General features: G+C 35.7%; 1 protein-coding gene across 3 annotated transcripts in view; it reads left to right on the top strand.

Moving 5' to 3' along the window:
* Window positions 1-15,246, top strand: part of LOC135169388 (kinesin-like protein CG14535) — a 190,245-nt gene that overhangs the window by 33,135 nt on the left and 141,864 nt on the right. For 2 of the 3 annotated variants that reach the window (XR_010300201.1, XM_064134345.1), the window contains exon 3: window positions 9,882-10,020. Coding sequence is in view for 2 of the 3 variants with exons in the window: in XM_064134345.1 (XP_063990415.1) it covers window positions 9,882-10,020 (139 nt within the window). In the remaining variant the exon portion in view is untranslated. The remainder of the gene's footprint in view (window positions 1-9,881; window positions 10,021-15,246) is intronic. The other variant, XM_064134346.1, reaches the window with a different exon arrangement.

The following is a 15,246-nucleotide window of genomic DNA, read 5'->3' as shown; positions in this document are numbered from 1 at the left end:
TCCAATGTATGTGGGTCGTTAGCAATTTACTCTTTTATTTATTTTTTAAAAATCATGAATGGAAACCAGCGAGAGGTAGATTTTTAATGCCACGTTATGGCGATGTTTATCGTCGGATTACCCACACTATGAAAAGAATCTGTAATTTATTATTTGTTATTAATATAATACGCAAAATATGATAGAGGATTCTTAATGGTGCCGGTATTATTCAGTGCCACAAAATTCATTGATTTACATTCACTTGCGAAAGAACCGAGTCAAATGAGCTTTTATTACCTTTAATCCTGAACCGGTGACGGTAGTTTTATGAGTTTCGTTTATACCAGAGCATAAGCTCGTTACCTATATAGTTACATTGGCCTCTTCGAGATTTCCCACTGTTCTCATAAATGTCCCCACGTGGAAAATCCCTTTTTACAGTCGACTCATCCCTTCGCGTGTCGTCGTGTCGATTAAAAGCCCAACTGGGATATATCGTGTCAGACTTTAATTATCCTCGGGTTTATTAGGGGGGTGAGAATAATTTTTTTTTTACCGAGGAGATGAATTATAATCGAGACTATTAAAACTTGAGGCATTGGCACATCTTATTTCGGGGGCTGTTTGAATGCGAAATTTTCGGCGCTACGTGGACTGAATTAATTTCAGGTCCCCTGAGATCTTGTGTCATTTATCATGAGTTGTGGATCATAACTAGATGGCTGTCATGGGGGTGGGGGGTGGGGGATGGGTGTTTGTTTGAGATGAACAAGATCAAACTAATAGAACGTTGAGAAATAATGACAGAGGAGAGAAGTTTTTGGAGAAAATTATCTGATCGTTTGGTCATCAGGTATTTTTTATCAATTATTGATTAGAATTCATTGAAATAATTTAATTGCAGATAGGGAGGACATTATAGAAAAAAGAAATTGAAAGAAATTGTCAGAGAAACGTTTTGAATAGCAATTAAATAAATTTATTGACAAGAAATTTGTGATTTTGGAAATTACGGTGTCATCTGTGATGTCAATGAATTAGAAATTATTGACATCATGTCAGGTATGGGATTTCCAAGGGAGGAATGATAAAATCGAAGTCACAGAGCCCTTGTGCATGAATTTACAAAATGGAGGATAAGAATTTGATTATGACAATTAATTAATCGACCAACGAATCGATTAATATCATTTTTGTTTTATTTATTCCTCAACCAAATAAATGAATGGAAAAATAAATAAATAAATGAACGAATAGGATAACTGACAGGTAAATGAATCGACTTTTTTCCAATTCCATAAAAAAATCTTGTGAATGTGTAAGTAAAAAAATAAATAGAACTCGTTCAGTCACGAAAGGATTTTATCTCGTTATTCGCGGAGCTCTAATAGTCAGTTTGGATATCTTTAGGACCCAAATGCTTCCGTCGTGCTTCCTCGGAGCCATAGCAATTTTTTATCGATGTATATACCAGTTATCATTGTTCCTCATGCGAACAAGGGGGATGAATAAATGGGCCAGATCAATGACAAACTACGGTGAATGTAAGTGGTGTATAAGGTGCGAAAGAAGGCGTGAAATATTCAATATGGCCTCTTTTGTGCATTGTACGGAGCACTCCGGGATATCTCGTATCGAGGCACCATGTGCGGGTCTATCACACCTCGTGATTTGATGTGTTGACGCCCTAGGAAATTGTGGTACATGAGTTTCTCGTGTCTGAGTACTCCGCCCCGTGAATGATGATGGATCATTCAGGTGTGTTTACAGTTTTTTTATGCTGAATTTTTTTAATTTTGAATTTTATCCATTTTGGCGAGGTATTTTGAAGAATTATGTGGAATTTAATTGAATTAATTTGAGGGAGGAAGTGTAGGATTTAACGGGTAATTGAAGGGTTTCATAGAAAGATTCTTTGGATGAGTTTTGGAAAATATTTTGGATGGGGAGATATGTTTGGAAAAGAATTTTTGAAAAATGGTTTTTAAACTTTCGAAAATCTTCCAGAGAGTCTTTTTGGCTCATCAGGATCTTTCGTAAATTATCTGGAGATTTTTTAAACATCTTCGACAGTCAAAAATTTAAAGGAATTTAAGACAATTGTCAATAATCAGTAAATACAAAGGATTAATTAATTTACAGAAAAAATATCTTATGAATCAACAGGAAAATTTGCCAAAAATCATTCGTTGATTTTCTGAACATTTTTGAAACATCTTCACCAGCAAAAATTGAAGGAAATCAAAAACACCAATCGATCCAAAATGTGAGATTCAATTTTCATCATTCTGTACATAAAAAAAAAAATTATCGTGAATATAATCGAAGAAATTTTTCCAATAATTCTGCAGTTCACAATAATCTCATGTTTCAAAGTACAAGAGATCCCCAGGAATTTTCCCTTCGCTATTGATGGATACCAGTTATATTGATGCATTATTTGTCATGACACAATGGACATCGACGTTATGATACACAATACACTGCTGGTGGTATTGAGAATACTCGAGATTATCCCCCACTGGACAGGTGATATCGACGGCTCAAGGGCCTCTGGCCACTTTTTTTTTTTTCCTCCCTCATTCCTACTTTGTTTCGCATAACCTGGGATATTTTGCAGTCCCTCTCGATTGTATCAAGTACTCGTTCTAGCGTTGGTCTATGGCTCGTTGAAGCCATTGTCGTAAATTCCATGAAGCAAAACTTTTACGTCGTTTCCTTCACTCCGAGAAATATCGTTGACTCGAAAAAAGTGGCTACCTCTTTCGCTCTTTCCTTGATATCTTTTCCCATTTTTTTTTTCTGACCCTTTAACTCTATAGATGTTGAATCATCCGAGTGTGATCCTACGGTTCACAGACTCGTGGTGGTGGCTATTGGTTGATGTATAATCGAGAGAAATGAGGGACTTGTCCTCGGAGTTTTCAATGAATCATAGTTTAAAATCCAGTCGTTGGACATTGACAATTTAATATTACGGAGACTTGCGACGGGAAAATTCTGTGGCTTTTCAATAATGTAGTTTGATGGTGAATTTTCAAACTGTTTGAAAATTCTTGGCATTCAGGATTTCGGGGTGGAATTGAAATATTGCTAAATTATTCGGTAATATCGTGTGTATGACATGAAATTAAGGGTGTCGTCGCCTCGGTTATTGGGTTTGGGGTTTCGTCGAGGGTCGAGGGTGTATCACCACCCGTTGTGATAATTCTCGTACTGGTGGGACTATTTTGACTGTTAGAATACCGTAATTCAATGAAAATAATCTGAAATAAATAAACAGAAGGGTTTTTTGTTATTTAAAATATTGAACTCTCCACAGAAGATTTATTTACACTATCGATACAATATTAAATTCATAACTTATCTGGAAATCCCATTTATTCTGTCTACATATGATATATAATTTTAAACAAATTATTTATAACTAAAAATATTTATAAATAAAAATACTCGAAGACTCTCAGCACTCGAGCGCTCAATTCTGCTCTTTTAAATGTTAAAAAATTATTTCTACATAGTTATAATCGATTTTGTTTATTGTGTATAAAAATTCGACCAGTGCCGCGTAATTCCAAAGATTTTCTGCCTTTTTTTTCATTAATATTCGTACCTTACGTCACAATCGTATTTCTTGTGCTGGAGAATTCATTTTAAAATAGTTATAAAATAGTTTCCACAATCTGTATTGGGAATCAATGGAGAGAAGAGAAGTGTTGAAATACATTTAAAATAATTTCTTTGTTTACCAGAATAAATATAAATTCACCAAATTCCCATGAACTATCGTGAAGAATTTGAATCTATACAAAAAAATATATGTAGAATAAAGTAACATTTATACGATTGGTGTTTACCATGCAACATTTACGATTAATCGATGGTGCATGTTTCGAAATTTGTCGTGACAACGTTGGATTATCACCATCGTGATGGGAGGTAAGATCGTGGTACAGTCGTTTTCACGTGATTTACGCCTACACTCACTCTCGAACCGTAAAACCGCGTGTGAAACTTATCTTCTTTCGTTAAACTCGTGTATACCCCCGCGCTAGTCCAACACTTAGTCGTTAACACGGGTCCAAACCAAAGCATTGACACTGACACAGGTCGTATTTCACTAATAAATTGACCATTTTTCTTATTATGCCTGGAGGATACTCCAATATGAGGGATTTTCCGTCGAATATTTGTTTAAATTACTTGATAGTGATTACAATGCCAATAAAAAAAAAAATACGAGTGGGTTTCATGGGAAGAACTAACAATAACAATTACAGAATTTTTTTTTTCATAATTTGATAGATTTACATGGAGGGAAATTTGGGGAGAAATTTTTGTAGTGAAGTGGCAAAAATTAGACAAATTATTTTCGATTATCGATGAGTTTTTGATGAATATCTCGAAATCTAGGGGAGATGGAAGAAAATTTATTATTGGCTTTATTGTGGGGTAAGTTCAGAGCTACAAGAAATGTCCTGACGAAAATTTCGCTATCTCTATTAGATTTGGAGATATCGCTCAAAAACTCCGGCCAGAGGTGAGTCAATTTGCGCTTCGCTGCTGAATGCTCCCGCTAAGACTGGAAATTTCATTGGGAAGAGCGGAAAACAACTGTTTTTCCGTGAAAATGACCCAGAGACCCTAAAAATGTTACGATAAGGAGATTACAATATTTTATAATCGGGAAAATTTTATAGAATTATTTCTGCGCACGTCGTCCTCGCAATTAAATATAAAGAATTTTCCCCTTCATTTTTAATTAACTGCGTCGTGACGACAATATGAATGAACGAAATAGAAAATTTTGCTGAATCATCTCGCAGTCCATTTAGAATAATCTATTATTCATAATGCGTCGGGGGTACAATAAACAAATAGAAAAAAAAATTGTCTTGGATATTCCGGTCGCGTAAAGCAGTCATGGAATATCGCAAAATTTTCTTAAATTTCCAAGTGCCTCCGACATTCCCAAGAGAATAAGATTCAGTTACACGCAAGAGAAACAATGAAAAACAATGGGGAAAAATACTCGATTTATTCGACAGGACAGACAACATGCCAGCCATCTCCAAGTTTTATTAACTTTTCCGTGAAACGAGTGGCAAACGAACTGTGGCGAAAGCAGGTTGAGAATTCCAAGCTCCAGTGAAAAGCCACATTTTCTTTTTCCAGTCAATGTCTCACACCAACAGGGGATTTTTCCTCCCTTGCTTCTCGCATTACAATAATATACTTATTATATTCATACGCTCAACATTGGATTCAGTATTTTTCCCCCACGTCAAGTTCCTCGAGGCAATAAAATTTAAATTTCAACATTACTTTGTTGAATATTTTATGGAAATTATCGAGTTCGTGAAAATCACGAGGACTGAGTAGCATTTTGGGGAATCGAGAAAATGGCGGTGGAGAATTTAACTTATTGCGAGTCCTGAGGGCTTACAAGGGTCAGAATCCCAATATTTGACGTATGTGGAGATCATGGGGTGGGGTAAAGTCATTGGAGGGGCCCACGAGCTTCGACGAATGTCAAGGTCATATTGATAAATCGATATTAATTATTCCTGATCGTTTTTCTCGATTAAATCTTAATAATTATAGGGTCAAGTGATAAAAACGAGTCAATTAATTGTTGCTACGAAGATTATGGAAGCGAAATATTTTTTTTAAACCGAAATTTATTAGAATATAATTTTTATTCAATATTCACATGGGTCAGGAGTCTCCTGAGGGTCATGAGGATGACATAAAGTCACTGGAGAGTCTCATGAAGATCATGTAGGGTCATGTAAGGTCCGTAAGAATGCGCTTCTCCCAGGCGATAATTTAAAAAATCCTCAAGACGAATGTCTTATTTTTATAAATTTTAATTAAAGCCCGTGTACCTTATGATAATCCAAAGTAAATAAATGCCCAGTGTTGTATGTACCTTTTCGAAAAACAAGAAGATCCTCGGAGATTACTAATTGGACGTTGGTTGCGGAATCGTTTGCTATCTCGAACCCGGAATCTCAGAAGAATGAGAATGTGCTCCCGAATGTAAAGAAAAACGAGTCGAACCCCCAAAAAAGAAAGGAGTCGTATTTCCAGTGACTTTACAATCTTTTTTTTTCTTGAGACTGAGACTCGTTTATTTGTTTACAAACTGCGAGTGGATGCACCGGGCACGTCTTTCCCGATCACAGTTGTTATGATAAAATATTGATGAAGTTTTATAGTATCTACTATTGAACATGTTGTTGGACTGAAATTCTCCCCTTTTTTTTTCACAATTCTCACTCAGACTAGTGAATGCCGTTCCTCTTAGTGAGAACAATGGCCCACAAATCACTGGACTTCGACTCTCGAATGCTAAATCTCATCGTTGGAGTGTAGACTAACCAGTGCATACAGCCATTCTAATAACAGATGGACCACAAAGTGGATGCCCTGCATTTTTATTCGACTGTAAATTTATAACGAAATGTTGTTTCAATGCGGTGTGCACTTTTAAATGAAGTCGAATTGATTTGAATTGAATTTATTGGATTCTGAGACACTACAAACAATCTCAGACAGTCTGATTGCAATGATTTCTTGGGATATTGTTGATAGAGGAATTTTTAGTCTCCAATTAAATTATTCCCGGAGATTACGTTGAAATGTCGTGAAATTTAGCGAATGACCATCAAATGTCCTCTGATTTTTTGGTATTATTAATATTAAAAATAATTAAAAGGAAATTATTTTTAGTTTCACGACGATGTTGTAGGGTTTGTATTGATCAGCTTGGCCTCTCCCACTTGTTTTCTCCGACTTCTGACGAAGGGCGATATCATTAACTTCAAAATGACTAGTCAACAACTCAGCAATTTCAATTTTTCTCTGACAGGATAACTCGAACATTGTGATAGGAGTATATTCCCTCAAGATATTGGTGAAAGAGTATTTCCAATTGCCTGTGATCTCCTTCTCAGACATATTTACACCAATAAAAATAAAAGTAAACGTAGTTATCGTTTGCCAAGAGGAGAAAGCGTATTTCTATAAAAATGAAGCATTGGAATTTTGTCGTTGAAGCCGATGCTTTTTGTTGTACAGTATGAAGGTCATTAAACGTAACGATAACACCCGGTAAAATATACTTCGATTTGTTGGTAAAGTGCAGTAACACTCTAGTAGACGGGCTTGAGAAATCCCCTATTGGATGAATTGTCCTCTCGAGATGTTTTTCGCACATTCAGTAACGATCCAATTTGTGAGGAGTTTGAAAATACGTCAGACAGATGATATAATTTTTTTTTATTCTCTTTACTGGGACGAGAAGACGACGTTGTACGACTTTGCTTTTTATATAGATATTTTTTTCAATGAAAATAAATCATTTTTATGACCCGTTGGTTTATGGGCTTGAAAATAGATGTCTTACCGTAGATATCATCATGAGAATCACATTTTAAATTATCCTGAATTGCCCGGAAGGTCCGCAGTATCACGAGGATTACCAGGTAATAGTACATGGTAATCTTGATCCTTTTTACCACGAGTTGAGTATGTAAAGAAATGCTCGTAGGTATTTCTAATGTTACCGGGGGTTATGTGGCACGTGCGAACAACTATCAGGATGGGGAATACGTTCAAGATGTATAACGGCAGCTGTACCATTGTATAGTTATGAGAAAGTGGGTGATAGTTGTACGCAAACATTGGTTTTTCATAATTATATGTTTATAGAACAGCTTTTGAATTTTTAGGTAAATATTATTAGTCCTTCTTTTTAACCCCCTCCATTACATATGATATATGATATATAGTATAGATAATGTATGTATATTATACATAATATATAATATATATAATATATTAAAAATCGTTGCATTGAATTTTGAGAGAAGTTGGAATTAAAAATTTACTATTGACCAGAAAAATAAAGATAAAATAGAAATTTTGTTTCTATTTTTTTATAATTAAAGAATAGTCATCTTTTGTTTTCAATTGTCTGTAAAATGGCTTCAAAGGTCATTTCCCATGTCAAGTTGCAATTTTCAAATGATTTTATTAAGGCCACATACTTCGTTGTCAATTTTAAATGAATAATTCTCTACACCAACGTGAAATATCTTCCTTGTCTCCCAACAATGGCCGAGCCCTGACAACACTAGGGTGTGCTAAAGTACAGATTTTATCGTCAAGCCTGTAAAATTCATATATTGGTTCTGTCATGCATTTGTGTATACAACAGAAGCCCCGACGAAATAGTCATTAATATAGCGCAAGATTTTTTTAAAAACAATATTTTATTACTGATAATGAAAATACGTTGGAAATATGGTTATATCGATTTCTGAGATCCGTCTTTATGAAATCCTGTGTCATAAATCTACGGGCGTTTCGTAATCTATTAATATTTCACGTTTCATTCCAGCAAAATGGAATAAATCGTGAAGGAGGTAGTAAAGCGTTGTTCACACTACTCTCCTCATTTTTACGATGAAATATACGTTGGAGCTGTTGCTGGCATGGATTCTGGGGCGTTGTTGTATTTTTTTAAGTTAAAAAAAAGGCGAAGGCAATGGTCGTAAAGTCAAGTGGATTTTTAAAATTATTCAGGATATTGAGAAGAAAAAATTTTTTTCTTGACTAAAGGCCTCTGGGCGAGATAATGGAATATAATATGATATATCATCATATATTATACTATACCATAATATTATACAATAATCAGTATAATATATTCATTTAATTATTTTCTATCTCAAATTTTTACTGAAAAAACAATTTTTATTCCGTTTTAAAATGATCTGAAGAGAAAATATAATTTTCTCAATTATATTGGTTTTGAACAAACAAATGCCGCAAATTTCCATTGAAAAATCCACTTTGAATTTTTGTCAGAAGAATATTTACCCCGCGTCATTTTCTAATTAAAATTAAAAAAATCTCGTTAACAATCAAAAAATAATAAATAATATTTTCTTGCATATATGTTACGAGCCACAAAATTTTCTATAAAAATATTTATTGTGAATACAATCATCATATCCAGCGAATTATCTTTGAAATATGGTGGAAATACGGAGTGTTATCTTTTGCCAATTGCCCCTGGGAATTCTCAGTTGGATAGTAACGTACCAGCGAATCGTAACGATAGTTTGTTACGAGAATCCATGGTGGCAGAGTATTGGTTTCCATTGTGGTGTCTAGCACGATGTGGCTCTACAATAGAATCAGTTTGACGCATTCTAAGAGGCTGGCGGGGTGAGGAAGGAGGTGGGGGGGGATGGAGATGGGGGATCGTTAATTTTGTGGCTTCTGGATGATAATGGTCCCGCAGGAGGATATCATGATATTGAGTTAAATGCAATACGACTAATAAACCACTGCTAGGTGGATACGGTTCCATTTGCTGGAATTAGCAATAATGGTTTATGCTGGTCCTCACAAAGATTTTGATGAGGGGGGTGCGGGGGGGGGGTAGGTAAATAGTAAGCAGTTGAATAGTTTTTAAAATCAAATGCCAAAGCTCAAAGTGACTGTGAACATTGAAAAGTGGAGAAGGGATTTTTATTTATTTATTTTGTTGTGTTAGAAAGTACAGAGGAGGGTGGGGTAAAATGGAATGGAATTAAATGAGGTGGAAATTATGGTACTGTTTGATAATTTTTGATTTTAGTCATTCAGGGAAAATTACCGTTCGCAGAGAGAAAAATTCTGTATTTTTTTCGTATTTTACGGAACTGTCGTGAAATTAATGGAATGTTAGATAATTTTTTGACACACTGTGTGTAAAGTGATATTTTACACACGCGAAGGATGTGTGATCACCAAATGGTACAGTAATTTCCACCGAATGTTGTAGTGTATGAAAAAGGGTTACGATGAATGACAATTTAATCGGGAATTTTGATTTGTTTCAGAAGCAATACGAACATGGAGAATGTTCCAGTAATGCCAGCACCAAAGATCGAGCATCAAGGGAGCATCGATAAAATAGCGAAACGATATCTCGATGATAACATGCAACAGGCCTGGATAAATCCTCGATTGATATCAATGGTAAGTCGAATGAAATTTTTCTACCCAAAATAATAATTACGTTTAATGTCTTCCCTGGAATGAGCCAAGTTTCAATTAGTTTTCAAATGAGCAGTTATTTTTTTACTGAATAACTTTAACGATTATTTAACAGTTAAAAGTCATCATCCAGGGTAAATGAGACAGTAGTCTTAAGTTTTAATAAACGTTCTTTTATTTCCTTCATTAGTGAAGTACAAAAGTAGCTAAATAATTAAGTCTGAGGCGGGTGAGAATGGAACAATGGGCTATTCTGATATTGCATTGTTCAAAGAACCGAGTGAAATTGTGATTATCGTAAGTTAATTATTGCTCATTGTTTGGGGATATACAGCTTTTTGTTTTTAGTCAATTATTCATAACCTACAGCCAGTGTCATGCTGAATATATATTTTTTTTTTATTCTTCCACTTTTATGGGATGGGGTATGAGGTAGATACGCTGACAAAGAAATTTTCTGTGATTTATACTACACATTCACCGAGCCGTCATCCAGGGGGATGGGCGGTGAGGGGTTACCACAATATGACCAACGGTATAATGTTTGGTGGGGGGAGGGGGGGGGGGTGAAGTTTAGATTTTTCTCGGCTTCAACTGTGTTTCATCCTGTCAACCCTCTAGACGTTGGAGTTGTGCTGAATCGGCTTTTGGCGGGGGTTTTCTTGGGAAAATTGTCTTTTTGAGAGAGTGGATTAAAGTGAAGGCTTGATAGCAGAGAAGTTTATGGTTTTTACGAAATGGGGGTGAGATATATTTTATAAATGATGTACCGCTCTTTTTTGCGAATTAATCAGCGGTTTCATAATTAGAAAATATTATTTTTCTTGCGTTAATGATTTTTTATTCAGTTTTACTGTCGTGAGAAAATAATTTTTTTTTAATGTTGTCATCGACAATTGAACACAGTAGAGAATCAACTAAAAAGTTAACTAAAAAATGTGCTTGAATTAAATATAAAATAAAGTTGATTCAATTATATTTTCTCTTTTGTCGAGTTTTTAAAAGAAAAGAAAATTTGAAATTAAATTCATATCCTGAGAAGGTAATATCGTTGTGAGTTATATCAGCTCCAGCTGTTTTCTTGAAAAATAAAAATGATGAAGTATAGAAAACGCAAGAATCCCGGTGAAAATGTGCAATTCTTCCGCCAATTTACGATATACCGTCGTGGTTTTTGTGGTTACAAAATATCGCCATTATCCAGTGAGAAAAAAAAAATAATAAGTTGCGTTAAGTCGAGCGAGGGTTAGTGTTCGTCGAGCCGAAATACAAGATAAGGATATTAAAGATGAGGAGGAGAAGGAAGTGAAGAATAAAGGGGACAAGGTTGAATTAAAAACGCCTGACGACCTCTCACGATATTTTTTTTTCCTTCACCTCCTAGAGGTTATGAATACAATATTTAATTTGAAATTCACAGATCTCCACCGTTACAGACACAGGCAAATACTGGGGATGTATAGAGGGGGTATTGTCGTGATACTGGAAGTGTGGGATAATTAAAACACCACAATGACTTTGTCTTAATGTCTACTGGATAATAAAATACTTGGATTTAAAAAATTCCATTAAAAACACGTTTCATCCCCCAAATATATTCTACTTTCGAGGGGTTTCAGTAATTTACAAGACTCACGAGTTCTTTACTCAAGTGAGATATTGATATTGCGAGAAATATCTCTTTGAATTCAACGTGTCCCATATTTATTATTTCCATTAAAACATGAAAGTAAATCATAGTCAGAAGTTTGAAAGAAGTACTTTTCTTCTTACTGGAAATCACGACAGTAATTTCGACCCTTTGGAGTTGAATAAAAAATAAAAAAAAATGAGAGAAAGAGGAAAAGACCTGGAGGGTGGAGTGGCCCTCGGAGTTTTAAGTTTTAAAATGCCGTTGGATCGTAACATTTGAGACCCTACTTTCACACGAGAATCATCAGTGACAGCCAGTTCACCCCCTCACTTCCTCAGATTCGGATCATTTGCTAAAGTGCTACTTTGTGTCGCATAAAATGAAAGACTGCGTCGTCTTTCGTGTGACATTTTCACTTTTTTTTTCCTTCGATTTTTTATGCCCCGATAAAATTGAGTTTTTATTCAGTCGTTTCAAACAGTTGATGTCTGAATCTAATGTCAGATGATGATAATTTTCAAACGTACAAGTTGGTTAAACACCAGTGAAAATTTTAAATTACCGTTGGGCGTCTGTCGTTGTTCGGTGCAATGAAATACGACGTGAATTTTTTGGGAAAGTAATACCGTAAAAATGATATAATTTTATTTTCTGGCTCCCCGACCCGAAAGTGCGGTCTTCCCGGCGCGATTTCGCTCCGGGAACAAGGCCTTTTGTGGCCCGCGTTACCCATATGTTTTTTCTGGCTCCCCGACCCGAAAGTGCGGTCTTCCCGAGGACTGTTGCGAGGACTGTACACAAATGTGACAGGTTCTCTGTTAGAATATAGCCTCAGTTTTCTGAGAATTAATTTTATGATTTAGTTTTACTAACATGCATCACGAACCTGAAAATATTTGATATTAATTCAGTAATTATTTGATGGATTAACGTCATTGTTTCGTTCGACTCTACTTGAATTCCAATGAATTTAAGTTCTAAACGAGAACATTTGGTTAAGTACATGATGCACCTCATGAAGTACATGATATTCCCATTGTTTGAAGAATGTAAAATGGAATTGAAATTATGTACGCGCATTAATTTAACCAATATCTGCAAGAGAATTTTCAGTCCCTGAACGACGTATAAGATTGTAACAAAGACATATCATAAAGAAAAATGAGAAAAAAAAATATTAGTAAAATTGCCTGACAATTTTACTAATATTTTTTTAGTATTTCTCGATGTGATTGTGATAAGGAGAATAATTAGCAAAATAAATGAAAAAATCATATATATTTATAAATAGTCATTTTCTGGATTTCACTTTTTCTGCAGCAATTATAGGAAATTTTTTGAATGCAATTCTCACTTTTCGCCCGCCCCGACCAGCAAAACCTCGGCTTCGCCTCGGTTTTGCAAAAGTCGGGCGGGCTCCCATTGATTGTGTTACCACTTATTAAATATTAAGATATTTATGGTCTACCGCACTTTCGGGTGGGGAGCAAGAAAAATAGTATACGACACACGGCCAGGAAGTCGGATTCACTGGCGTACGTGCTATGCGGGCCTCGGCTTCGCCTCGGCCCTCTATCACGCACGCCAGGAAATCCAACTTTCTGGCCTTGTGTCGTAATATACTATTCTTTGTCACGCGTGATCATTACTACCGATGTTGAATACAATCTCACCCGTGGAGGGAAAGAAAATACCACCGACATTGCCGACAAAAGGCTGATTGATTGTCCTGTTGAGAAAACTTTGAGCGTAACCCAACTTCCCTCAACTCTGTAATGCCCTTTCGCCTTTTATTATCCTTTTTATTTCGATTCAGTGTCGCATTTCTTCTCCATTGGAGTGGGGGGTTATCAATTGAGTCTCGTCACCCTCAATTAATCACCCAGGACATCTGAATTTCATTGTCTCATCGGATATATTCCAACAGTTTTCATCAAAGTGAGATCAAAAAGCCATTTGATGTTGAAAGATTGAAGCGACGAGTTCTCGCGGATTTTGCAACATCTGCGAGGTTTGTCTAGTAATTTTAGGGTGGTGCATCGCGAAAAATATATCGAGAATATTTTCCAAAATTTTTTCTGACGACTATTTGATGTTATTAACAAAAGACAATATCAGTCGTTATCAGATAATTTAAATTCATAATTCAAAACATTTCTTTAATTGCATCTAACAGACGGCTTTAAAATTCCATAAACCACACTGTATTATTGATAATCGATGAAATAGTGAGAAGTTGGGTTGAAGCAACCCCTCAGTGCTAACTGTCGAGCCCCAGTCATGGTGTATGAATAATTTTCACCTCGTTCAACCCCATTGCATCAAGTTACAAAGATCGATCGACTGAAATTGAATATTCTGACTGAGAAAACGTTGTTTCAAAATTCCCATCATCAATTCTCGTCACTCTTCATTACCGCCAACACGGTGGGACGGGGGGAGGGGGTGCAAATAAATCCCCAGACTGGTGAATTTTTTTTTTCTCCCTCCCAAGATATTTAATCACTTCGACTCGGGAGACTGAGAGAATTCCTATAGACTGTCAGGTCCTTTCCTCCCCCTAAACACTTCAGTATATTGTATATTGAGTATTATAAGCATCGGGGTGATGGACTGATTGAAAAGTTAGTGCTTCCCCAATCGAGTAGATGAGTCCTTGGAATTAAATCACAGTCACGGAAGTGAGGACAGCGTCCTAGGGGGAGAAACATTCCAGGGTTTTACCGAGTTATTGGTGGTGGAGGGTTCGTTTTGGGCCGTGGGGTCGTTGAGAATTGTTGCGGCGTTTGTCACTCGGTCCATTAGACGGTATTTGGCTCATTTCCGTTAGAGGGAGCTGAGACTAACTGCCAAACGTTTGAATCCAAGACACCATTTCATTCTTCTAGCTGATGTCTACATTTTTTTGGGGATGTTTGTCATTTATTTTTCGGGGGTTAAAGCCATTCTGGTGATGCGAATTGTTATGTCTCATTGGGAAAGGGACATCGAGGGGTCTGTGGAGTTGAACGGGGAAATTGATAAGAAATAATGGGGGTTATAAATTCTAGATTTCTTTGGTGTTTTATTTATTATCGTTCTAACAATTTTTATTTAAATTTTCTGGGAGGATCTTCTGTACATTTCTGTTGGGTCTTAATTTCACGGATATTTCAGAACGTTTTGATATTGAAAATTGAATAAAAACACAAAAATTCCCCGTTTCCAGTGATTTTTATTAATTTTGAACTCCCAATAACTGCAAAATGAAATAACTCACTTTAGACCATTGAGTTTTTGATGAATATCTCGAAATCTACGCAAGATACCAAAATTTTTATAATGACCTTTTTTGTCGAGCGAAGTCAGTACTACAACTCATGTCATTACAAAAACTTCGCTATCTCTCTTAGATTCGGAGATATGACTGAAAATCTCAGCTCACAAATGACTCATGTCTTATTCTATTACTTCGCTGTTCATTTCATAAAAATTTCCCAGTAACATACGTAAATTTAAATAAAAAAAAATTGATTAAAATAACGACCTCCGTACATCCTTAAGTATCCTGTTATAATTTATACCTCCTAGTTCTC

This window comes from Diachasmimorpha longicaudata, chromosome 14 (genome assembly GCF_034640455.1).
Source record: "Diachasmimorpha longicaudata isolate KC_UGA_2023 chromosome 14, iyDiaLong2, whole genome shotgun sequence".
Lineage (NCBI taxonomy): Eukaryota > Metazoa > Arthropoda > Insecta > Hymenoptera > Braconidae > Diachasmimorpha > Diachasmimorpha longicaudata.
Note: the sequence above shows the minus strand (reverse complement) of the source record. Positions and strands in the feature narration are given on the sequence as shown.